At 41.9% G+C, this 25,180-nt stretch overlaps 1 protein-coding gene across 1 annotated transcript; it reads right to left on the reverse strand.

The window, feature by feature from the left end:
* Positions 1–6,807: 6,807 nt before the first annotated feature.
* On the reverse strand, positions 6,808–23,801 carry TMEM154 (transmembrane protein 154; the record flags this gene model as incomplete). The annotated part of the gene is made up of 6 exons (XM_080343944.1): positions 6,808–6,924; positions 10,487–10,547; positions 12,103–12,188; positions 13,336–13,363; positions 15,121–15,432; positions 23,735–23,801. 6 exons carry the CDS (start codon positions 23,799–23,801, stop codon positions 6,909–6,911), a joined length of 570 nt encoding a protein of 189 aa, XP_080200070.1. The 3' UTR covers positions 6,808–6,908.
* Positions 23,802–25,180: the final 1,379 nt, after the last annotated feature.

Genomic DNA, 25,180 nt, shown 5'->3' on the forward strand with positions numbered 1-25,180 from the left:
TTTTTTTTTTGTTTGTTGGGAGGGGGGAGGAGTAGGGGTGAATCTGCTAGAATTACTTGAATACGGAATTAACAAAACTGCTTCTTCTATTGGGGAAACCTGATAGTTTTGATGCCTTGTCATACAAATCCCAATGACAGCAGCAGAGCACATGCTATTTGCTCCTTATTTCAGGTTGTAAAATAGAAGTCTGATTACAACAAGCAAATCCCAAGTATGTTCATGAAACCTGTCAAATCTGGTAAGCATCAGAGATTAAAAACCAAATATTCATCCTCTACATCTTAACTGAATGTTGCTGTTCAAAATTAAATATGCAAGTTCAAACTCAGACTTGGGTTTAGTTTTCTCTGCTTGTATTTTTAGGAGTAATACCTGGGTGGGTACTTTTGTAGTAGGTTTTCTTTCCTCTGATTTAAAAAGAATAAGTCTCAAACATTAGCCTCTCTTGTGAATTTGAAGTAAGAACAAAATTTTGAGTTGATTGGGAGTGAGGGGGGAAGTTAATTGAACTAATGAGTTTCACTCCATATCTGGACTTGATGTTGGTGTTCTATTAAAAAAAAAAAAAATTTGTTTCAAAACTTTATTCCAAAATTTGTTGAAGTCCATTTTCAGCAATCTTAAAAAATTTCAGAAGTTGAAAACCACTGAAATGTCTATATTTAGAAATGGTTGGGTTTTGAGAAAAATCATCCTTCTCTTGAAAGAGCAGTTAGTCAAAAGATGTTATGACCCTTCTATTAAGATCTTTTTATTTTAAAATCAAAATTAGCTGAGTAAGAGCTAGATACATATATATATTGTTCCCCTTCTCTTTGAAGGTTTAGCAAATCCAATCTCTTAAAAAATGAGGGAGGAAAACAAACCTCACCTCTGTCAGAATTCTCTTAGTGTGTATTGACTGGCTTCCTGTGTATTTCAAGTGTTCAAATTAGCAGTTTTTATTTCTCTAGTTGCTGGAACTAATCTGACAATTCTCAAACTATAGTTTTACATTGCTGGTATAAAAATAACCATTGCACATCTGGTAATTTTAAAAAGGCCATTTAATATACAAATAAAAACCTGTTGGAGAGTGCAAATTGGGCTGTAATAATGCAATACTTAAATAATTCCTAACTTGTGCGTTGGTGCAAGTGACTCTTTGTACCTGAGCAGCAACCATGCACTGGGGCCTGGGTGTGGAAATGAGGTGCAGTTTGCTCACAGAGCCATGTTGTGATTGTAACCTTTCTTCTTTTAATGTTATGTTTCAGGTAAGCTTTTAGCCTTCATTAGCAGTGAAAGATGATTTCCCATAGAGCAGATAATAGCAATAACATTAACACATGTATAAACCATCATGTGTTTGACCATTTACATGATTATGCAAACCGTCTGACCCTGTACTGTGTTTTGCGTTGTGGAGAGAGGTGATGATGCTGCCTGTCCCACCTGTGCACCCCTCTGCCAATGTCTGCTTGTTTGCTTTGGGGCTTGTGTAGCAGCAGGGAACCACTCCCAACCCTCAGCATGTAGAATCTCAAAATCAGGCCAGGGAACTGAACCAGTGCAAAACCAGACCTGAAGCGACCACGTGCTAGAAGGGCACAGCATCCTGTGGGAGAGCAGCTGCTGTTGCACTTTGCTTTTGTGTCAGGCCTTGTCACTGCTATTTTCTTTTTACTAATATTCACAGAAAGTATGTCTTAAGCCCTTCTTAAAACATAAGCACAGAGTAAGTGCTCAGGATGCATTTCCATGTATGTTGATAATAATGTTGATGCTGGATTTGTCTTTTGCTTGTCCCTCATCTCGTCTCCCCTTGTCAAACCAGCTACCCATGACCCCTCCCAGCTGCCTTTAATGCAAGTTGGAGAAGCTCCTGGTCTGTGGGGCAACAGGATGGTACTAACAGGACCAGGGCAAGAAAAACCCTGGGGATGGGGGAGTGACTCTGTGTTACTCCCCAAGGTGTCAAAATAGATCCTGGGGCTCTGTGGCAAAGTCCTCTTTTGCACTTCCCTAGAGAACTAGACAAGTGCCACATCAAGATGCAGATTTTAAAAGTCTGTCCCTATACCAAACATTAGTTTCTTGCCAAGAGGATATTTAAGCAAGAGAGAGGGGAAAAGCTAGTTACTGCCTGGTGATTGCTGTGATGCTCTCAAATTGAGGTTCTTTGAACATTAAAAGCATTAGATGGAATCAAGACTGACTTGAACTTTCTGGATTACCCCTGGGCCATTCTGTTCCACTCTAATGAAACCATCTGTTGCAAAAATGGATAAAAGTAATGATCTGCTTTATTAATCTTTTCTATCTGGAAATACCTCTTTTTCTTTTCTTCTTTCCCCCTGCCATCCCTTTTCCCTTAAATCTGCTGAAAATCATTTCAGCAGCTTTATCAGTTTGGAGACTCTCTAGTTTTGGTGTTTAACTGGAAAAACCTGAGAAGTGATTGATCACTTAAGAAAGATGGATACAATGACCCAAGGTGAAATCATGGGAGTATTCACCAGTTTCACTGGCGCTAGAATTTGTTCATTGATAAAGACAATCTGGAATATCCCAACAAAAAATAAAATGAAATATAAAGCAGCTTTTCTTTCTTCAGTAAAATTAATTTCAAAGCACTTCTGTAATTTGGAAAGGCTACTGCGCTAGCCTTTAGGCTTTTTTTGGTCTGAATTTTAGCTAGCTGATGAGAGTAACATACCTACATATAATGTATATCTTTGTACATTTTCTAAGGCCTGAGTATGACATCAACAACAAATAATTGGCACCCAGTGACTTTAATGGATTAGCAGGACTATGGGAAGGATAGTACCTGTAGACACTAAGAACTGCTTCAAACCTTTATTAGAAAAAGTTCTTTAAAATCTCAAACTCTTACATAGAACTGAGCAATATTATCCCTTTGAAATATTTGTTACAAAATCATTTGAAACAGCTATTTAATAAAACAGTTGCACATATAGCAATTTAATGTACAGAATGTAAACAAAAGCTTGGGGTTTTTTATAGCCCTTCATCAGATTTAGCATTGCTAAACAATTTACTCTGTTCTCATAGATCCATTATTATCTATGGATCCATAACTGACAGCTACTTAGAAACTAAACCAACATTGTGGTTTTTTGCTGAGGTTAATGTAAGAGTTATGTGCTTTACAAGTGTATTACTATTATGGTATGAATTAACTGCTGGTAATGCCAGTAACCATGTTTGCAATTTTATGGAGGACTTGCTTTTATTTTACTGAAAAAATCTCTAAGATGGTGATTTTTAGCATATGTAGGAGAGATGCTGGTTCTTAATTACCCTTCTTTGATTCACGTATTTCTCAAACAATTCCTCCTTTGAATTGGTAGCTTTTCTGCCTTCTGTAGGACAGAAAGTACTTGCACTGTGAATTAGATACTGAATTCTCTTGAGTAGTGATAGATAACTACTGAAATACTCAATGAAAATGGAAGAGGAGGTAACAGTTCCTCAGGAATCATCACACTTGATAAACATTTTAGAATAATACATAGTGCAAGTGACTTTCTATTTGCATGTTTTTCTTCAGTTTCTACTGAGGGATAATAACTTATTAGTTGGTGGTAGATGTTGCAAGGTGGTGGATCAGCTCAGATCAGGCTAATGTTGAGGGTGCTACAGCAGAGGCATAAATACTGTGTAGTGCACGGTGAAATATTAAAATTTGTAAAAATCTGCTAGTATCAGTATGCTGAGAGAAACTGTATGTAAAAGGGAACAACCAGGAACTGATGACAAGTGTAAAACAGAGTGCAAGGGGCACACAAGTAAGCAGGAGGGGGAAATACCGAATGGGGTGAGGGAGGAGAGGAGCCAATGCAGGGACCACGCTGAAGCCATGATCCTGGGGTTCGCAGAAAGATTTGGCTGTAACCTGAGTGGGTCCTGGGGGGTGGCTACAGCAAATGCAGAAGTCAAAATAAAAAATGAAGACTGAACAAAGAGCAGAGGGGTGAAATGGGCAGTGCAGAGCTGGGAGGGCTATCAGACAAGTGGCTGATCCCCTACGAAGTAGTCTAAGGTCAGGATTTCAGATCAGAGGTGAAGAATAACAATGATGTAAAGATGTAAAGTATGTGTAGGAAAAATAGAAATACTGAAAATCATATGTGCCTAGCACTTTACAGAATCTATTAGAAATATTCATAACTATACTTGTATCTGAATTACTTGAAACTTGGTCTGTTTCAAATGAGGAGGGTGGGATTTTATGAAATGCTGTCTTTTTCAATAGTAACTCACCAACTATGAGACTTATATTCAACAGTAGATTGAGGTAATTTGTATTTATAATTGGCCAAGGAAGTGTCCAAAACATTATTTTGTGTTTTTAAATGCTTTGAAAGTTCCAGAAGAGGAAGAGAGATTTCCTGGCCCACCAGATTTTAGAAAGGATAAATGGCATAACCTGGATAATTATAAAGCTCTAACCTAGACATTAGTTTTGGGCAAAATTGATTTTAAAGCTTGATACAGAGATTAATTGATCATGAACTCTGGAATAAGAATTAATGCTTATTAACATGAGTTTACAGAATACACATTTGCTGAAGTTAAATTTAAATGTTTTTAAGAAACACTAAACCTCTGAGAAACGTACTTGAAACTGTATAGCATTTCATCTGGCAGAAGGACTACTCAGAATTAACATTAGTCTCAAGCTGGCAACAAAACACATTCATGACACAGATTCTTTTCCAGTGCTGTAGCGGACAGAGTTAGTGCACTGCACTATCACAGGTGTGGTTAGGACAGGGTGAAGGATCATCAGCATGTCAGAACTGAGTTATACCAGGTAATGTCACTTTTGGGCTCGGTTAGCTTTCAAAAATAAAAAAAAGGCAAGTCAGGAAGAGAGTCACCACTGTGTGCTGGTGTTGCAACTGCTGGGTCACTGCTGCCTGCCCTCCAGCCGCACAGCTGGTACACATCTCAAAATACGTCTTTTTAGCCTGCACTGTTAAAATAAACCACACTCTGTTTTCAGCACCTGCAGGCTAGTGCTTTGCAAATAGTAGGAAATCTGAGCATAACATCCTTGTTGCAAGGTAGTTGTTAAAAAAGCTGCTACTAGAAAATATCCACTTCCATTTTTTTGATTTTCTGTTTTTCAGTCTTTCACTTATCCCCACCTTGTGATTGCATTATTTTAAATCAATATTCTAGAGAATGAGTTTACTGTCAGGAACTTGTGGAAATGGTTAAAAGTTTTGAAAGATCAACTTAAACTTTTTTAAAGTTACAAAACATCCAAGCAGGGAAAATTGACTATCACTCATACATTAAATCCAATATTTGCAATAAATTGTTTTGGAACAATGATGAAATCTCTTTCACAGAATTACTAGTCAAGTCATACTCAGTAATGAATGAATATGGTTAGCTGTGAACATTTTTTTTCCATTTTATATTCTGACACATCCTCAGTTACTCACAAAGCTGAACCCTCCTCTGTGTTTGTCAGCTTTTAGTGACACATAGCTGTCATGCCAGACGCTGGAAACTTTTGTTTGCTCTCTTTAACCAAGCTGTACATGATAACATATTAGTGAAATATTTGCAGGCAAAGCAAAACTGATCATATTAAACACATATTGAGTGGGAAGAAATTATGCGTTTAAATAAGATGAGGATAGGCAAGATATAATAGGGTAGGATATAAGATGTGGTTGGATGTTAACTTAATATTTTAAAAGAGGTGGGGGAAGCTTTACACAGACGAGGATCCACTTTCTTTTGTGTTCCTTATTTAAACTACATCTGTAAGGGACATGCCACCTAAAATCAGTGGATGCAGTTACAACATTTATATTACCAGCCTGAGTTATCTCAGGAGTATTTTTTTTGCAGTGTAATTAAAAACGACCAGGCACTCTTACAAGTCCGTGTTTTTCAGATATGGCAAGTTCAATATTCAAAACCAGAAGAAGCAGAAATCTTATTGCATCTGAAAGCCTTGACCAAGTAGTTACATAACACTTACCTAAACCTACGTTTGGTGTGACTACTGAATTGTTCAATTTTTCAACTTCTCATTAAAAAAAAAAAAAGAAAAAAGTTTTCAAGATGAATATTCCTGAAGTAGGTGATTGTTAGAGAACAGCACTGAGCAAGGAGGAGGGTTAAATGGTTAGAGCCAGCCTAGGATACTAATCTGTGGAGACAATGAACTGAAAGGCAGTCTTAAAATAATATTTTTCATTTTAATATGAAAACTAAAAGGCACACTAGAAAGACTGTAGTTGGGAGGCTGCAGTTCAGCCTTGCTGGGCTGCAATCCCTTCTAAGGAATCCTCGAAGAGGCTTTTCAGCTGCTCTGTCTGTCCTCAGACCTGGTCTGTCCATCCTAGTGTGGTACCTCCCCAGCAGAAGCCCTGTGCAAATCAGTGCACTGTTACCAAAAAGGAAGTTGAAAAACAACCATTGCATAGGATGAGCTTTGCATCCACCAAAGCAGGGTAGACCAGAATTATGGATCCTGTTCATATTAAAAAAGGCACAAAAAAGTATTAAGAAACCCTCCAAACTTGGAACAGAAGTGTTTTTAAGTGCTGCATGATATACAACTTAAGAAATAGACAAAAACATAAACTATTTTTAGATTTTTTGGGGGGGACAGTGGGGTGGGAAGAATCTCATTGCAGAAGGAATTTAAATGAACCCCCAATCTTACTATAGTGCTTCTTCTTTTATTCTTTTCTTTTTCTCTTCCCCTTGGTGATGTTTCCTTTCTGAAGACTGTATGTAGCAAGACACAACAAAAGCAGGTGCTTCTCTGGCCTTTTGAGATTAATTATATTTAAATCCAGTTCATCCAATATGAGGGACCGTTAGATTGTGCACTACTTTTCTTTAACCAGTTCTTTGCTGTTCTGACTTCATGATTCACCATCACTGTGTGTACATGGAAAAGAAAAAAAACACACCAGGGTCATGCTATGGGTTTAGTTGTCTCAGCAGGAAATAGTATGCAAGAGTATCTCTAGAGTCCACAAGAAGGTGTTAGAAAAAACTCATGTGTCAGCCATGCAATGCACGAGAGGACCCATCTGTGGTGCTGGATGCTGGCAGTGAGGGCTGGTCTGATTACTGGTTAGTGGCTCCCCAGAGCACCCTTGCTCCTGCTCCCAGGTGGGGACTGAGCAACAAAATTGCCCTCTTCCCACAGATAAGGACAATTTTTTTACAGATGGAATTTTAGTACTAAATCTGGCCTTGTAAAAAGTGAGTTTTCTTTGTCTTGCTGGTTTCTGCCTAGCTAGTTTTCTCCCTTATTCTTTTATTAATAAACGTTTGGTTCGTGCCAACATTAAGAATGCAACATTTTCTTTTATCAGCTGGTTAGATTTCAGTTAGCATTAACAGCAGGATTTTAAACCACCACTTAAGATAAAAGGGCTGCTTAGAATCTTAATATTCCACTTGGTGTGTGTTTTCATACTTGGCAGACTACAAACAGCAATGCTGGGAAGGGGAAAGGCTGCACCTCTGTCTGCCAGGGAATAAAGGTCCCAGGAGAAGAGACTGGTCTTACGCCCCTTGTGCATCACACAGGCAGCAGCCCCCTTGCCCGCTTCCTCCTGCAGCTGCCGGAACCCTGGCCCCATCAAGAGTGGGAATATTTCTTGGCTCTCCACTCAGGTACAATTGTGATTTTTAGCACTAGATTTTAAAGGCAAGATGTATTATTTTAAATATATATATTTAAAATTTAATGTATTTAAACACATATATTCTTAACTTGGCTTATGCGCAAGGCAGATGACCACCAGCTACAAAGGAGCCTGGGCTGTCATGTCTTGCCTCTTGTGTGTGAATCTGCAGCCTTGATGCTCATTAGTACAGATGTTTGCCAGAACAAAAGCTTCGTTTTGTTTTACTTTGTAGTCTTACACTTTTCTTGCTCAAAAGATTTGCTGAAACACCCATTTATCTGTGCATAGTTCTCTTTCTGGTGTTATTTATTCAGCTAAGAGTTTAGTCAGGGAAGAACAACAGACTTTGGTATGATATGGTTCAGTTGCAGAAATAAATGGGAACCTTTGTTGTTTACCAGGAAATCCCACCACTTCAGTTTCACTTTGAAATGAAGTGTGTTTCAAAATTTCATGTAAAATGAAATCTGAAAAAGTAGTTTTGAGTTAAAGGAAACAACTTAGATATATTTTACCACCACAGGGTTCTTCTCTTTAAAACTTTGAAAAATTTTATATCAAAAAATCACTTATTCTGAAAAGCAGTTTTGGAACAACTTTGGTTCTGAAAATGTCAATGTCATTGTTGAAAAATTTAGTCTCAGATGTTTTCAAAATGATATCTTATAAAAATCAATTCATAGTTCAAAACATCTGAGTCTTGATGAACACTGTTCACCCCAATATATTGTATGAAACAGGAAAACAACATCATCAATAAAATCTAAACCAGGAATTACTATAATTTGAGAATATATTTGCCTCAACAAAGCAGTCTTCCAGAATCTGAAATTGAACCTAATAATCTTGTACTTTGTATTCAACAAATATCCTTTGCTTGAGCAGCTCTAAATGTTTTAGAGATAAATCTCCTTTCTTTATTTGCATTTATTTGCCTTCCTACAATTTAAAGGCATACATTTCTCTCCAGCCTGATCCTAAGATACCAGTTATAAGAAAATATGCTTGAATAAAGTGTGCACCTTGAAATGAAGCATACTTATCTGAACAGGGCTGCTCTTCTGCATCAAGGCTTAATCCTCCCTATAGTGCTTTGAAGTTACAATATCTCTATTTTACAGGTGGAGAACTTGAGGTAGAGTGTAGCCCAAGATACCTTTTGCCAATCGGGAGCAAACCCCCCTCCTTTTGGTGGGGTTGATGTAAATCCTGTATGAAAGCACTTTAGCAAGGGTGGTATTTAAAATGCCAGCTCAAGCTGCTAGGTCATGATGTTTGGTGGGTTTTTTTTTTTTCTTTCCTTAAAATGAACTGTTTAATTTCTGGGAAATAAATATAGTTCTCAGAGTGTTGTCATGCCTAAAAAGCCTTTTATACTAGACTGCCTTCTGCTGGCGTTAGCATATGGCTCAAGCATGCTTTGTCCCATACTCCCTGCCTGTAGTTAATGCCATGTCCAGCAAACCTGTTTTTTTAGAGAACCATTGTGCAGTTGACTCTCCTTAGACATTTTCCATCTCTGAGTTATCATTTAGACTCTGTCAAGGAAGACCCAGATGGCTAGTAAAGCCAGCATCTTTTCCAGCAGTGCAAGGTAAAATGATTGCATCTGGACTGTTTTTGTTTTTTAAACAACCCACAAAGGCAATCTCTCTTGCAATAACCATAACCGGAAAGTTTTAAAATACAAATAGCTGCAGTGGTGGAGCTGCTGCATCCAGAAGCTACTTTGAAACTGCAGCTTTGGAGCAACCAAGTTGCAAACTCTCCGGCAGTGGTGATTTAGCATCACTGCTATTTCACCCCTGAACAAGGAAAGTCAGGAAAGAGAGGGACCAGGATATTATGATGGTCTACAGTGGAAGGTGCAGCTCTGTCTGAGGGGTGTGTTGAGCTGCATTATCTGATCCTGTGGGAAGGGGAGACTCAGGGCCACCTCTCACCATCCCCCCGCCATGCTTCCACCACACCAAGGACTTTCTCAATGGGCAGGATGGTTTAACTGCTTGTTATTGTAACCTGGCACAGAGGAGCTGCCTCACCCACTCCCTGAAATGCAGCTGCAACACAAGCATACAGGCAGGGCTGACATACAGCCCTTTCCTTCCAGCTGAAACTCCAGGCTCAGTTTTAGTTAGGGAAAATGGGAGTCTGAGTGTGGTTTAGGGGTTCTGGCGAAAATCCTGGGGAAACCAGCTGGAAAATTTTGAAGTTTACGAGCTGTCAGGATCATGGTTTTGCATCAGTCCTGGGATCGCTGCTTGTGCCTGTGAATTGTTGCCAGGTCTGGGGATGTGCTGCATGAGAGTGCTGGGAAAATCCTTTGGCTTTTCCTTAGTGTCAGACCAGCCCCTGTCTGGCAGGTCACAGCTGCAGCTGAAACATCTGGCAGTGGTTCTCAGAGACCTACAGGTACCTGGTGGCAGAGGGGAGCTGGGTGTCTGCACTGGCAGGGAGTACCAAGGGAGCTATGCTAAATGCTTGTATTAACACCTTGGGAAACTGTGATTAAAGCCTGATCAGTGAGTGAAACTCAGTCTGTGCCATCTGGTTGTCTATCTTGTATGGGTTTACAACCACAAGATTATTTAGGAGTGCAATTTACAGGCAGAGACCAGCTTAGAAATAAGAGCATCAAACCATTTGTTTAAGTGGAAATCAAAGTTCCTATATAAAAGACCTTTTTACACTTAAATAGACCAAAGAATCAGTCTATTTATAACAAAATATATTTAAAAAATAGATTATTTTGGAAGGACATGGACCATATTTCTTCAAATAATATAGTGAACTAAAAGTACCTTGGGTTAGCAATTGATTCTTTTTCTTCTTCTCTTACAGTAGGCAAACATTCACAATCAGCTGAAAAAGGATAAGAAACAAAACTATAGTTACACTTAGCAATGATTCTTCATTTATTTAAAAATTGCATCAACATTTCTGGTGCAGTGTCTCTAGAATGTAAAACTGCAGATTATATTCTGTACCCTTTTATATGTAAAATCAGCACAGTCTACATAGTGTAAATGTTGTCTCAAATCCTCCTTACCTTGAATAGGTGTTCCTGTCATTTCTTTGTTATATATATTTCATTTGTTTATGCACACCGATACAAATTAAGTACTTTTGAGGACTGTTTCCCAGAAACTACCCTGGGGAGGACTATTTGTTAATCTTCCACTGCTTGTAGCTGCACCTGCTTTATAGTACAGCTGGGAATTCAGGGCTGGGGTTTAGGGAAAAATATTGGAAAAAACCCCGATATGTAACCCATTTGCTCCCTTCTGCCCACATAATTTAAAAGATATTTTAAAGCACTGTTTCTCCATGTATTACACTCAATGCCTCTATTTCACTCCTGCCATTTAGCATGTTTTTTGGTAGAGCTTACAGACCGCGAAGGTCAAAACCCCACCGTGTGGAGTACTGTGCTAATGCAAAGAAATGCTCCAAAGATTTTTATGGCCTGAAAAACAAAACACCCCTAGGAGGTCGGGCAAATGAGCCATTTGGATGTAAGACAAGGGACCAGGAATGAAAAAAAAAAAAAGGAAGGAAAAAAAAAAAAGTCAGGATTTCAGCATTTCCTAGCCAGTGAAAAGCTGTTAGCAGCTCAAAATCAGGGCTTGGTTAATTCACACCTTACCAACAACCTGCAGTTTTTGAGGAAAGCCCTGAAGGAGGATGTGACGCCCTTAGAGACTTTGACTGGGAGATTTCAGCTGGGAGTAAAATGGAGGAAAAAATACAAGATAGTTCAAAGTAGCTAAGAAGGCACTGAAGATGCTGCTGGTGGTAGTTACCATGGGTACCAATTGCTCCATGGGCTGCTGGACTTGCTGGAGGGGATGTAGATGGTGAACAGTGCTGGCAGCACAGATCAGCTTGTCTTTCATGTGGTAGAGATGGCAAGTAAAGGAAAGGACATTGAGAGGGGTGGAATATAGTCATAGGGTCCTGGCAGCAATTGTAAGTAAATGGTCATCTGAACTATGAGTAAATGTGTGTTTCTTCTATGATAGCATGATGTGGAGCACAGAACTGTATAAACTGAAGTCTGAGAGGACTAGATGCTTCAGAGAGAACTAGTATGCTTAGGACTAAAAATGTGACTTTAAAAATATAAATACTGTTCACAGCTATATGTGCATTTAATAGAAGTGTCTACTGGAAACTCAAAACATTTGATATTCCATCATATGTTAAAAATGAGCTCCCACACAAACTAAAATACTCATCTGAACAATTCTACCCCTGACACTTGTGCTGCTGTTTTAGTAGCAGGGAGACAAGAACATAACTAAAAATATTGTAAGAAAAGCAGTGACATACATACAAAATGCCTCTGATTTTCTACACATGGGATCTACATCAGCTATAAAGAGAGGAATGATGGAGTAGAGGGGTTACCGTGTACCATTTTTGTTCATGCTGTTCATCCATTTATCAAGTTCTTCCATTTCTATCTCCATAACAGAGGGTGTGTCTTCTTCAAAAATAGGACTTGAGAGAAAAAAGGGGGGAGGGAAAAGGCATTACACAAAATGCTTCATTCAAGCAATTTATAATGTAGTAATTTTCTATCAGTCTTTCATCATTCCAGGCACATGTAGCCATCCTAGCCAAGTAATCTGAGAAGATGTCAGCCCAGCGGGTGCAAATAAAACAGCTGCAAACAGATGTGGAGTGGCAGTGAGATGCTGGTCCTGGGCAGAGGTGGGGCTGCCTGGGACCCCACATGCAAAGGGACTCTGACAGTGCAGCCTGGGGTATGTCAGAGAACAGGACCACTGCAGGTATTAAAAAACTGGCCCTACTGTAAATAGAAAATCAAAACATGCAATAGTTCAACTCTGGCCAGGTGGAACAAACAGCAAAAGTCCTGTTGCTCCAGTGATAAAAGCGGAGGGCCTAAAGTTTCATCCTATCTGTAAGCGATGTTGTCAGTGTCTTCAAAAAGGAAAGGTTGTAAGTATAGTAACTCTGCATTCATTCAAAAGCCTGTTTAGCTTCCCTTTGCTGGTCATTCCTGGAGTCACAGGGTAGAGAAAAAAATATTATTAGCAAACCCATCTTTTTATTTCCCTGTGAAGTCAATTTGATAACTTCCAGCATTGATCAGCAAGATGGAGCTCAATAAAAAGTAATGATAAAAATTATCAGTTGTGTAAGAGCCACGCAGCTTTTGACTTGTTTTCCCAGCAGCTTAGGCATTACTTCCACAGCAGCTGGGCGAGCTTTTCTGCCTCACCTCAGAGTGAGAAGACAAACTTGAAAAACAGGGGAGCAAGACACAGTGCTTATTCTGAATAGTAAAAGTCTGTGCTGAGCCTGGGAACTGATCCCCTTTGCTCATGGTATACCCATAGCTTGTGGCATCTTGTGGCTGGGGGTGCCTAGAGGAGGTGTAGGCGTGGTGGTAGGGCAGCGCTCGCCTCTGCCACCATAAAGCCTGTACTTCTGTTCCAGTCTTACACCTTCAGCAAAATACTGAAGTCATGCTTTAGCCACCTCTCAAGGTAGTTAACTGGGAGAATTAATGGCAAAAGGTAATGGTGTTTAGTGTACAGTTAGGTAGTGAAGGAGCCAAAAAAAATTATATCCTGTTGGACTAAGAGAATTTTTTAAAAGTAACATTCATAAACTTTACCTTTTCACATTTTCACTTCCCAGCTCATCTGGAAAAGAAAAAAGTTGGTGTTCATAGTTCTGCTCTTTATATATAGAAGGTCCAGACTGCAGGCAAGCCTTGAATAGGGTCATGTAAAACAGGTTGCATTTTCAAAAGGCATGGTAGTTAATTTGTAGATGAAAGACAAAATATCTCATACTGTTTGCAATTTTCAGAGGAACTCATTATTTTTAATCTTGAACACACTAAAAGCAGCTAGTTATTGGCTCAGCCATGCCGGGAGGAAGCCGACTGTTGGTGCCATGGTGGGCAGGACACTGCAGCTGCACATTCTCCTGAGCGACACAGATGTTGTGAGAGAAACAGCATCCTGAAAAGGAACCACTGCTGCAAAAAAATTACTGGAAGCTTTGGGATATTTTGCTGCAGACTATGTGTGTGCAATCTGTCTCTGCCTGGAGACTCTGGGAGCCACTCATGGAGAGAAGAAGGAGATAATAGACTTGCATGGCAGATTAAATCTCAGGTAAATGAAGCTGAACTAGCCAGATGCCAAAAGGGATCCAAAGCAAGTTGTCACCCCAAGACAAAGTAAAGATGGGGAAAATAATAGTGTAACAGCTATTATGCAGATAAACAACTTCCTCTTGAGGAAGTCTCAGCCCTCAAAAAAGAATTAAGAACTACATATAGGTTTCACATTGTATATTGTCTTATAGCAGCTTATTTTTAATACAATGTTGCAATGGCTGCTGACACCTCCCACTTGTTCCAGCACATTCCCTGGCTGCAGAGCCACTGAGGGCTGTGGAGCCACCTGCCACTACCTTGAGGATGCCCGAAATCCAAGCTCCAAGCAATATGCACAGGGCAAGAGATGCCAGGATTGTGCTCCTGCAAGGCTCCACATTTCCTGTCCCTCTGAAGAGTTTATCTGTGTTTCAGATCATGCAGAAACAGGTGGGGAACTAGATGCCTGATTGTGATTCAAAGTTTGTTATGAGAGTAACCTGGTGATAAAGCAGGTGCAGCCTAAAAATGTCTGAAAAATGGACTTTAAAAAAATCTATGTTGAATGTATGTCACTGCAGACTAAGGAGCTTACAGCTGCACTCCTGTTCTGTAAAGGTACTGATACGATCATTTTAGGTTTTCACTTACCAATTGCGTGGTTTTAATAAGACACCTCAGGGTTTTTTTCTGTTGCTTCATATTCCTAGTTTCTAATTTATTTTTTTGCTAACAGATCAAGGTAGTTTCCTGTAGTGCTGCTCTCCTTACTGCAGCCCCCAGGCTGTCTGACCCCTGGACTCCCAGCTCATTTACTGTGATACCTTCATAGCTGCCAAGACCCTACAGGATCCTTTTAAAGGATTCCATTAAACGGTTTTACTTGTTCTTATTTTATTGAAGCTCTGAGGAGCTTTATCCTGTGGGCAGTATAGGCAACAGGAGCATTACATTCACCTTGCATGAAGGTATTAAGCATAAAGATGGCATAAGTGTTTGCAGCCACCCGCTTATGTCTGTTCGCTGGTCCTGGCACTGCCAGGAGATGGAGCTTGGTGTGGTGGATCCCGTGGGTGTGCAGCGAGAGCAGGAGCAGAATGAGCCCCTGCCCAAGGACAGTTGTGTGCTCAAATACAGCTGGCTGGGGACGGATCCCTTTCCTATCTGTCCTATGTGCAACTACAACCAGAGAACTGCATACTACATGTGGCATCTCGTGCCTCCAAATAATGTTTTGTTCATGTCAAGTGTGTCCTAAAAATACCCTTCAGATGCACAAGTAGGCGAATTTACCTTGCTTAGACTTTTTGCTTTTATGATGTATTACAAAAAATGCTATCAGCAAAATCAGCACGACCAGCAGCACAACGGGGACAACGTATATCAAGATTGACTGTTCTGCCACTTCTAGGCTGTCCTGATTGTTCATGGCATTCAATTCAGTACTCGGAGTACTTTTTGTTTCAAAACCACTTTCAGTAGCGCTTGCAGTGTCAAGTACTGGCTCACGGTCATCCACAGTTGAAGGATGTGTAGCAGGAGGAGGTGTTACTGTACTGGTGGACAATATCGGCAATCCATCTCCTGAACCATCATTTTCAGAGCCTGCCAAATATATGAGGACAACTTAACATTTCATGCATTTTATTTGTATTATCAGTAAGTCAAAATGTACAGCTTTAATATTAACTTTTCATTGCATGTCTTGAAAAACAAATCAGCAGATGCCCCATACACATAGATTTGAAGTCAGATGTAAAATTAGATCACAAATTGGTCACAAAATCTTACCAGTCCTGACCGCGTCTGTCGGCTGGCTTTTACTGTAATGCATCAGCATGCCTGGATTCTCTGTGTGCAGCTGTCTTGCAAAACCAGACCTTTTTTCCTGCAGGTTGGCATCCGGTCTCTCTCTCACGTAAAAGTTATCTTCTCAGTAAACCACACCATCCTGCTTTGCTCCTCAGCCTTGGCACGTATGGTCACAACCTCTTTCATCCTTCCTTACCCAAGGAGTTGGTACTCCCTCTGGGGAGATCAGCATCCCAGCTTCACTGGTTCTATCAGCTCACTCTTCCACCTGTTTCTGTGCCTTTCTCAAATGTATTAAATTTGCTTTGCTGTGAAAAACAGAAGTCTGAGGCCTGCAGAATCTGCTGACTTTCACTTCTGCTTGGACTAGAAGAGGTAGTAATAACACAGGGACTTTACTGGATACAAATGCAATTAACTGCTCCTCTATCTGATCCTGTGGGCTGGATAAAGGAGCACGCAGTAAAGAATCAGTGCTGGGTATTTTTCACAAATTTTAAGACTGGGGGTTTTGAAGTTTGATTTGTGTTTTGGTTTCATTTAGCGTATATTTTGCAAGAAAAGTGGCTAAAATTGGTTATATTGGTAATAGTGAAACAACCTTTTTTGTGGCTAATTAAGAGTCTGTTTACTGTCATGGAGTTTAAAGCTTAACAAAAGCATAGCAAATTTGGGGCTGACACTATATTCCTTACCAATGCAAAAAATCCTGTCATAGCTAGAGGTACAAGAATCAGTCCCTAGATAAATTACACCATCATATTTCAGAATGCAAAACCTTCAATTATTTTCTTAGCATGAAATGAAGTTATGATTTTTTGGTGTTATCTGCCCTTTCAGATACAATGTTGGCATGATGCAACTCCCATTTTATGCAATAAAGCAGGATGGGGTTTCATGACTTTTGCAATTATGTGTTGCTCCCCATTCTTGTAAAATGCTGGGCAGCCACAGTTTCCACTAGAGTTAATAAGAGCTTAAGGTTTCTAGCACCTCAGTGCTGGCATTTCAAATCTCACAGGACTGGAACCAAAAGTACTTAGCATTTTAAATGCTTTTGTAAACACATTAATCTTCATAATGGCCCTGAGAGATGAGCAGTTATCATCTCCATTTTACAAATGAGAAATCAGAAGGACGGGATGCTGTCCTTCCAAGGGATGCCAAGAGGGAAAGGAAAACTGGGATTAGAGCGCTATCTCTTGCTTAATCCACTCTGCAGCATCTCCTCTCCTGTCAGATTTGTATCAAAGAGGAGATGAGTAGCTCATGAGACTGTGTTCCAGAAAACCCAATTTCAAAAAAATAAAATCATTTGTGTGTCACAGCAGTGATTTATCTAGATTTTTATGCCACACTTAACACTCAGGCCCCTGATTTCATGCTTTCCTAAAAGCTATGAAATAACTTTATTATTTAATAAATAATACCCAATACTTGAATATAGCATTTAATACTGTAAAGGTCACCAGACTCTTTCACTGCAATATGACAATGAAAATGTTAGCTCTCCACTGACAAAACAATTTGTATTGATAGTCTCTATGTTATATTCTTCTGTATTTTGTATTTCAGTCAAGAGCAAAATATTATCTCTGCCTCCCTTGTGGGTAATGACCCCTTATGCATGTGCTCCTTCACCCTTCCCATGACCTGCTGGTTCTCCTTAATCCTATCGCAGAGGACGAGATGGTGAGCTCCTCTCCCTCATTAGTTTTGGCCACTGACTTATCTTTCCCAGGGTAGTTTACAGTCCTTGGTGCAAGCAGCTGCTGCATTTTGACTGCTGTTGCACAGAGCAGCAAGGTATCACTAGGAGTGGCCATGCCGCAGACCAGGGCATGATGGAGTGACGGACTGTGCTGCTAGTGGAGCCGATGGCCACCACAGCCTCAGTGAACCACTTCAACGACCTTACTTCATTTTCCTCCTCTAGCCATTGCCCTTGAAACCTGTCATCTGCCTCATTTGATATATTGACAAGGACAAGCCCGTTGCTTAAAATAGTATAAATGCAAAAAGGGTGTGGGGAAAACACCTTATTTTTCATTTAGCCTTAGAGCTGAAATGGATTTTTCAAATGTCTAAAGCATGGTGTGACTTGAAAGCAAAAGCAAACAGCCACACCTCAAAAACTGCAGGGTTAAACTCTCAGCTGCAACATATGCTGCACTTGATTTCCAAGACAATTTCTGGTGTCTCTGGTACTTTTTATTTGCCTGGTTTTGAGCTATGAAGCAGATTTCAAGTAATTTTTCTCTGTGTGAAATAGAATTACCTTTTCCAGTCTCTAGGCAAAGAAAATAGCAAATCACAGGGAGTGACCTTGCTGCCATGTATTTTTGTTCACTTTGCATAATTCCAGGGACAAAACAACATCACTTCTGTGAACACCATTTCCTCTTACAGAGATCTTTTCTCAGAGTGAATTAAATATGTCTTTCAGCAGAAGGGCAGTGAATTGTACAATGTTCTTGCAAAGATATTGCTCTTATTTCCCATGGTTCACCTGCTGCCTTGACACATCTCTCTCCAGCTCTTCTGCCTATCAGCTTTGAGGACTGGAGCTCAGATCTAAGGGATGCCCCACCTGTCACAGAGGGGCTGCTCTTGCTCTCAGGCCACCCACACGTCAGATTTTTTACATGGTAAGAAAATCAATACCTGCCTGGCTCGCACCAGGGAAGGATTTGTACTTCTAGCCTGGTGAGGATAATTTGGGCCTCCTGGTGCAGGCACAGTGCTTGCCACAGCCAGCTGCCTGGGCCACATGAGACCCACGTGGTTGGCCCCAAGCTAGTTGTTATTTTTCATAGCTTTTCAGTTTAAAGTGCTCAAAATAGCAAGTGGGCTGTCTTTCAGCTGGCTCCAGTGGCTGTTTCATAGGGTGAATGAAAGGTGGATGTTGCAATATTTGGAGCAGGGTTGGAGAGCATCTGAAAGTCAGAGACTTTGTGAGATGCTATTAAAACATTTTCTCCCTGCCTGGAGGGAGACAAATTTGCGGTGGTCATTCGTACCATGAACTGTCTTGTCAGCTGTGCTTGGGTTTCACCTTGCAGAGATCTATGAGCTCCCTCTAAAAGGGAATCTGACCATAACATACATTCAGGATGGAAAACCAAGGCAAATGGAGTGGAACAAGGAGCAAGTCACATCTGACAATATAGATATCTCCTTGACTTTGCAAAACCCACACCCATCTGCTTGCTGAGCTCAGCCTTGTGCTGCTGGCACGTCTGTACTGGGCCCTCTGCACATCTTGGCCAAAGAGCAGGTGCTCACAAAACAACAGCATCAATTTCAGCTTTGTCTGGACTGCCTGGGGCAGGAGTACTGGTGGCCTCTCCCTGTGTCAAAGGAAGTGGATGGGAGCATACCACAGTTTCAGCCCAGCCCTTATTGCCATTCTCTGTGCTTTCAAGAGCAGAAAAGAGAGGGGCTGGCATGCAGCTGCTTTCCACCCTGCTGGGGAGCTGGGCATAGCTGGAACTGGAAGCTAAGAAGTTCTCAGGTTCCCACCACTGAGGTATCAGAGGATCTAGTCCTCAAGGGACCAAAACACCTGAGCAAGCACTAGCAGCAGCTCAAAAAAGGTTCCATTAGGGTTCTTATGAGTTACATAAAGGCTATGTCCCTGTATGCAGATACCATGGTAGAAGATATTCTTCAGTATTTTCTGTTTTAAAATGATGCTCTGATTACTGATGGTCTTTGCATGAGTTTTGGAGGTGCGCCCAAGCCTGCCTCTCAAGGGAGGCAGAGGCAGTTGAATATACTGAGCAGCTTTGCAGACTATAGTCCAAACAACTGCATCTCAAACAAACACACATAATTTCTGTTGTTGCAGCATTTTTTCCTTTGAGGTTTGTGCTGCAGTACTCAGAGGTGGTGATATGAGCTTCTTGATGAAGTAAGTGGGCAAACAGGTTTCTGATTTCAATTGGATGTGAGGCAAAGGAAAATAGCCAGCAGTCAGCACATTTGGTTCTGCAATAAATCATCAGTCTCCCTGCTGCTCTCTCATCAGACTTGAGGATTGGGATCTCTGAAGGGAATTTTTGAAATTGCACTATAGTACCAACTTACAAAAGAAAAAGGGATGACATAGAGGAAAAGAAAGAGCTAAGTCAATGGGATAGTCAAGCTTATTAGTTTGAAAGGGAATCTTTTATTTCTCCAAACTTTCCTATAAGCTATAAAAATATAGTGAAAGGAAGGCTCACGAGAGGGTGACAAAACAAGAAAATGCTATAAAGCTGTGTATGCTGGAGCAAAGTTACCATATCCTATATCACTCTGCTCCATACATGGATTCCTTCTGGTGGTATAGTCATACGACTCCACGTGGTCCATATAATTCTCTTTCCTATTGCTTGACTCATCCCTGTTCTGTTCCTCTCCCTGTGTGTCATGCTGTTGTAAGAAGGGCTGTTCCTTGCCATGGCCAGGGCTTGCCTGGCCGCCTGTTGTGGCAGGTCCTGCCTGTCAGTCTGGCTAGGAGAGGAATCCTGGAAAGCCTGCAGGCTAGCTGTTGGGTGCATAGGCTCTTCTGAGGAGGGAGCACAAACATTTCAGGATGGCTAATCTGTAGACAAGATCCTATTAAAACAGAGTGCTTAGAAAGTGTTATCTAGGTATAACCTGAAAGAGGAAACAACTGTTTAAGTCCATTTCTAGACGATGGAAAATGCTTTTTTCCTCACTGTACTTCCATCCAGCTGAAGTGCCGCATTAATTGCCAGTGTTGCAAATTCAGTCACACATTTTAGAGTCAAACTGTGAACCTGTAGTCTCATTTCTCACTCCTAGTACTAAAGCTTTTCCAGACAAATTTATGCATTTAGTTGCATCTACTTAATCTCATGGCCTTCTAGCTCAGCATCAGTGATAGCCCTGTGACCTCACTGTGATGCAAATCTCTTGGTGCTCCTTGCTCTCAGGAGGACACTGAAATTAAAGCTTCAAAAGCTCTGGAGGATCTCCAGCTGTCCTAAAAATCTCTTGAGGGAAAATAGACTGGGGTCACTGACTGAAATTTAGTATACAATCTTGCTGATGGAGAGATTTTCTAAAATGTCCCTGAAGCACTTGAATAAACACAGTGGAATTTTGTGTGTGTGGATAAAATGGAGAAATGGAAGTAAATACATAAAAGGAATTGATGTGTTCAGTAGAAAGGCTTTTTCATCTGCTTTTTAGGGGGCTGCACTTTGAAAAGACAGCGTGTAGCAAATCCTCATTTTTTATATTGTTGCTTTGCTTGAAAACTGTAACAGGTGGCTCTGACGGGTTCAAACCCATTCTTGAGCTCATTACTCTAGGGGGAACAGGTCAAAAGTATATGTCCCTTAGACATCTTGGCTTTGTAGGGGACTTTACCTAAAAGGCATTTCTCTGCCAAAGAGGAAGTTGCTGCCTGTGCTCATGACACATGCTGCTGAATACCTGGATCATTGACAGCAATATTCTTTGAATGATGGCTCAAAACAACAGCACAGAGACAGCCAAAATCAAGCACCACCTGCAACCATCCCAGCTCTTCCACTTAACCATCTCACACACTTGGCTGCCCCTTTCCCTCTCCTGTTTTCTTGTTCCCTGCATTAGACCACCTACACTTTCCTGAATGTTTCACCAAACATGAAGGGAGATGGTGTACCCTGGGAAATACCCACAGGGTCAGAGCCTTTTCCTTTAAGCTATAGTAAGGGCCTTAATACTTGTTCCTAGGGTCAGCACACACCTAGGTGGGTCTTCAGGGCTGCTGTGAGGCTGAGCAGCCGGCACCATCACCCAAAGCAGGAAGGGCCACTGCTGGCCCTCAGCAAGCCATCAGCAGGGCTTTCTGCCTGTGTAAAGCAAGTGAACGGGACTAGTGCAAACCCTTATCTCCCCTCAGTGTGGAGTCGGGAGAGGGCCAGGACCCAGGGCTGGGACCTTAGGCACGGTCTCAAAGCTACCCAATTAGACTAATTGTCATGTAGCCAAGAGAAAACCATCTGTAAATAGTGATCCAAATGGCAAGGCTAGGGTTTTACAGATCTCCAGCATGGAATGGGAACAGGACTTATAAAGGCTTCAATCTGTCCACACTGCAAGATTTAATCATGCTCTTGTTGCCTATTTTGTAAATGGTTTCTAAGACAGGAGAGGTGAGATCTGGAAGATCCCCAAGAACTTTTTCCTCCCTTCCCCAGCAGAGCACTTTAAGGGGGAAGACTGTCTGGGACTGGAGGAAAAAGGAAAAAATCTCCTTTAAAGGTCATTCCCTGTTGATCTGTGGACAAGCAGGGGTGAGAGCATAGGATCCCCCTGGGAGCTCCTGACCTACTAGTACCTGCAGGGAGTATAAGCCCCTTCACAATCTCTTCCCTCTCCAGTTCACTTTCCCACCCAAGGTCCAAGTTCACAACTTTCCCCATCCCACCCTTGCAGTCAGAGTAAGCCCCAGGTACATTTTGGGGATGGTTGCACAAGCAAAAGCCACCTGTGTGTGGGGAGCAAGGGTCCCTGCTCTTCTCCAGGTGGGTGCTCTCCTCCCCTTCCCCAGCAGCTGGGGACTGGCTCAGGAGAGCTGTGTCTGACAGCAGTCAGGGAGAGCTCTGGCATGACCGTCTCACCTCCATAGAGGAACAGTTTCAAAATCAACCAGAATTTAAAGGTGGACCCATGTGTAGGAAGCCCCTAAAGGTAGGGGGGAGTAGACTGGGGCACCTGGTATGTGGCACCCACCTGGTGCTTTGTGCAGCCTTCAATGCCCATCATAAAGGAGGGCAGGGGGGCCAGCCATGGGCTGAGGGGTTTCCGGACCAAGGTGTCCCTCCACCCTGTGGAGATGGTGATGAAATACCAGCAATCAGTGCACTGCAAACGAGCTGAGGAAGCTGGAGGCTCATTACTCTGTATTGCTTGTGTCGTGCCTCTCTCTTTCCCTGGGACCTCTCCTCTGCTCTGTCCACAGTGGGTTATTTTTTCCTTTTATTCTGAGCTACGTTCAACATTTGCAGCATATTTTACAAATGTGTCTGTAATGCAGACAAGACCGAACCATATCATACGTCACTGAGCTCACTCTTACAGCTAAGCAAGGCTCCTAACCCTGAGCAGCTCGGCAGCATGCCGGGAGCCAGCAGCCCAGTTTTACACTCTGCTTATAGTACTGTTTTTCAGTGAAAAAATACCCATACCAAACCACCTATTTCCCCAACGAATTTTAAAACCTTAGTAGAAGTGCAGTGATAGCAGAGGGTGAGCACCCTCTCTCCCTGCTTTCTGGAGAGCTACTGCTTGCTACAGCACCACAGAGGCAGAAAATACTTCTAGTCCATACTGAGGCACTTTGGCAGTGATTTTTTTAACACCAAAAGGCACATAAGCACCGCCTGGCAAGGTTTTACGCAAAGAGCTGCCTGTCTTGCAGAGTCGCTGGCTGCCAAAATGCCAGTGCAAGAAACTACCCCCTGCAAATGAGTGAGAGCCTCTGCAATGACACTCCAACACTTCAGCATTTTGTTGCAAGAGGCTTCTCCACTTGCAGTTCTTCCCTTCGGAAGGTCAGGATATAAATCCACAGTGCCAACCACTTTGTTCTGCAGTTGAGAATTCAAAATATTTTTCTCCAGAACCAGCTGTTCTTTTGTTAAACTGGTTTCAGTGCACTGGAACTACGGAAATTGGCAGTGGGCTTTTGAATGGAAGCAGTGCTCTGTCTTTAACTTTACTATTAAATGCTGATAGTATGGGTGTGGGGTTAAAAAAATACAACAAATAATTAAAATTAGAACCAAAATGCCTGGTGGGCCAGCATGGAAAGTCCAATTCCCTACATACCTGCAATTTAGGAAATGTAGGAATTGTAGGATTTCGTTGCTGCTCTTTGGGGTTAGGTCTAAGGAAAAAAAGTCAAAGCTTTGAAAAAGTCAGGCAGCTGAAAACAGAGAGGTTAAGCACAGCTAAAAGAAGCAGAGAGCAAGTCCCCACAGATCTTCTCCTAGTGCTCAGTTTGGAGGGTGTTGCCCTCCGAGTCGGTCCCATCGCTGCAGGCATGAAACGCAGTCCCACCTCGGGAGGCGAAAGACACTTTCTTACTCACCGTTCCCCACAGATCCTCCAGCCAGCAACAGGGCAGAGAACAGCACGATGAGGCTCCGCTTTCGCATATTACCTCGGCGGTGCTCCCACCCGAGGGGTGCTTCAGCTGCCTCCCTGCTTCACCCGAACATTTACATTTCCTGTTTCCTGCCGGGGTGCATCTGAGCTGCATTTCTTCAGGAGATGGACTCTCTTTGATGGGTTTTAGGAAGTGATGTAATTCCGTCTGGGCCTGTCAAGCAAGCAATGATTGCAAAAGGAAGAAGCAGAAAAAAAAAGTTGTTCTTCAAGCACTAACTTGGCTGAAGCACATTTATGCTGTAGGTGAGCGCGCTTCTACTCTCTGCTGCTATTTTGACTGCCAACTTTACTACCATCTGTGTTCATCTACCTGCAGTGTCATGGGATGAACATCACGCAAATACAAATCAGACACAGAAGATCATTTATGTGTGTTAGCAGGAAGGTTTTAGGTTGCTTTTTGGGGTGGTTGAGCGAGCAGATTTCAATAGTCATGTGTGTCCCTCCTCCTCGCCTTGGTTTTCCAGCTCTCATTTTCCCTCCGGTGCAGTGGGACACTGTGCATTCATGATCCCAAAAGGCAAGCCCCAAGTGGGGCTGTCTTCAGCAAATGGGAAAAGTGGCTGGTTTGCTTGGCAGCCTGTAACTGAGTGTTTTGGGCTGGTTTGAGACAGAGAAGAGGTAAAAGCAGAAAACCATATCGTTGTTTGTTAGGAGCAGGTGGCTTAGCTGGAAAGCATTCAGATGCCAGTGTGACCATGGCTGTAGGTGATGGGGGACAGAAGGTCTCAGGCCCCACCAGGATGGGGGTCCGTGGTGCTGCAGATGATGGAGGTGGTGAGGGGAAGGTAACTCCTGCTTCCCTTCCTCCTTCCTTCTGATTTTTCCTCCCCTGGGTGTGCACGCTATGGGGCATGGCTGTGCGCCCCCCATGCTGCCCTGTCCTCTATGTCCACTGCCCCACCAGTGCCTGCTCACTCAGAAACACATGAGGGTTCACCAGGGGCTTCCATGTATCGTGTGTCACTGGATAAGTGAAATGGAGGAGCTCAACATTAAAACCAACATTTTTGATCTTCTTGCTGTGTGGAGTGGGCCTAGCCAGGGCTCAGAGTTTGGACCTGGATCTAAACCATATCTGTCCTCAAGTCGGGGGGGTGTGTGGAGGGGTGTGGTTGGACCATGTGTTTGGTTTGTTCCACGGTACAAGTAAGCACTAGGTCTGAAATTCATCCCTCTGAATCCAGGAGAGTCTGTACCCCAGATCTGAGCCACTTTAAATACTTGCACAAAATTTTCCAGTAACAAACTAAGGAAGAAGAACATATGCTGCCAGTATAGCAGCTTCATGGTAGTTCCCCTAGACATTAATCTGTGTCAAAATGTGATTTCTGGTGAATTAGTTTAAGCTGGAAATGGTGAATCT

The sequence above is a fragment of the Nesoenas mayeri genome (genome assembly GCF_963082525.1).
Source record: "Nesoenas mayeri genome assembly, chromosome: 4".
NCBI lineage: Eukaryota > Metazoa > Chordata > Aves > Columbiformes > Columbidae > Nesoenas > Nesoenas mayeri.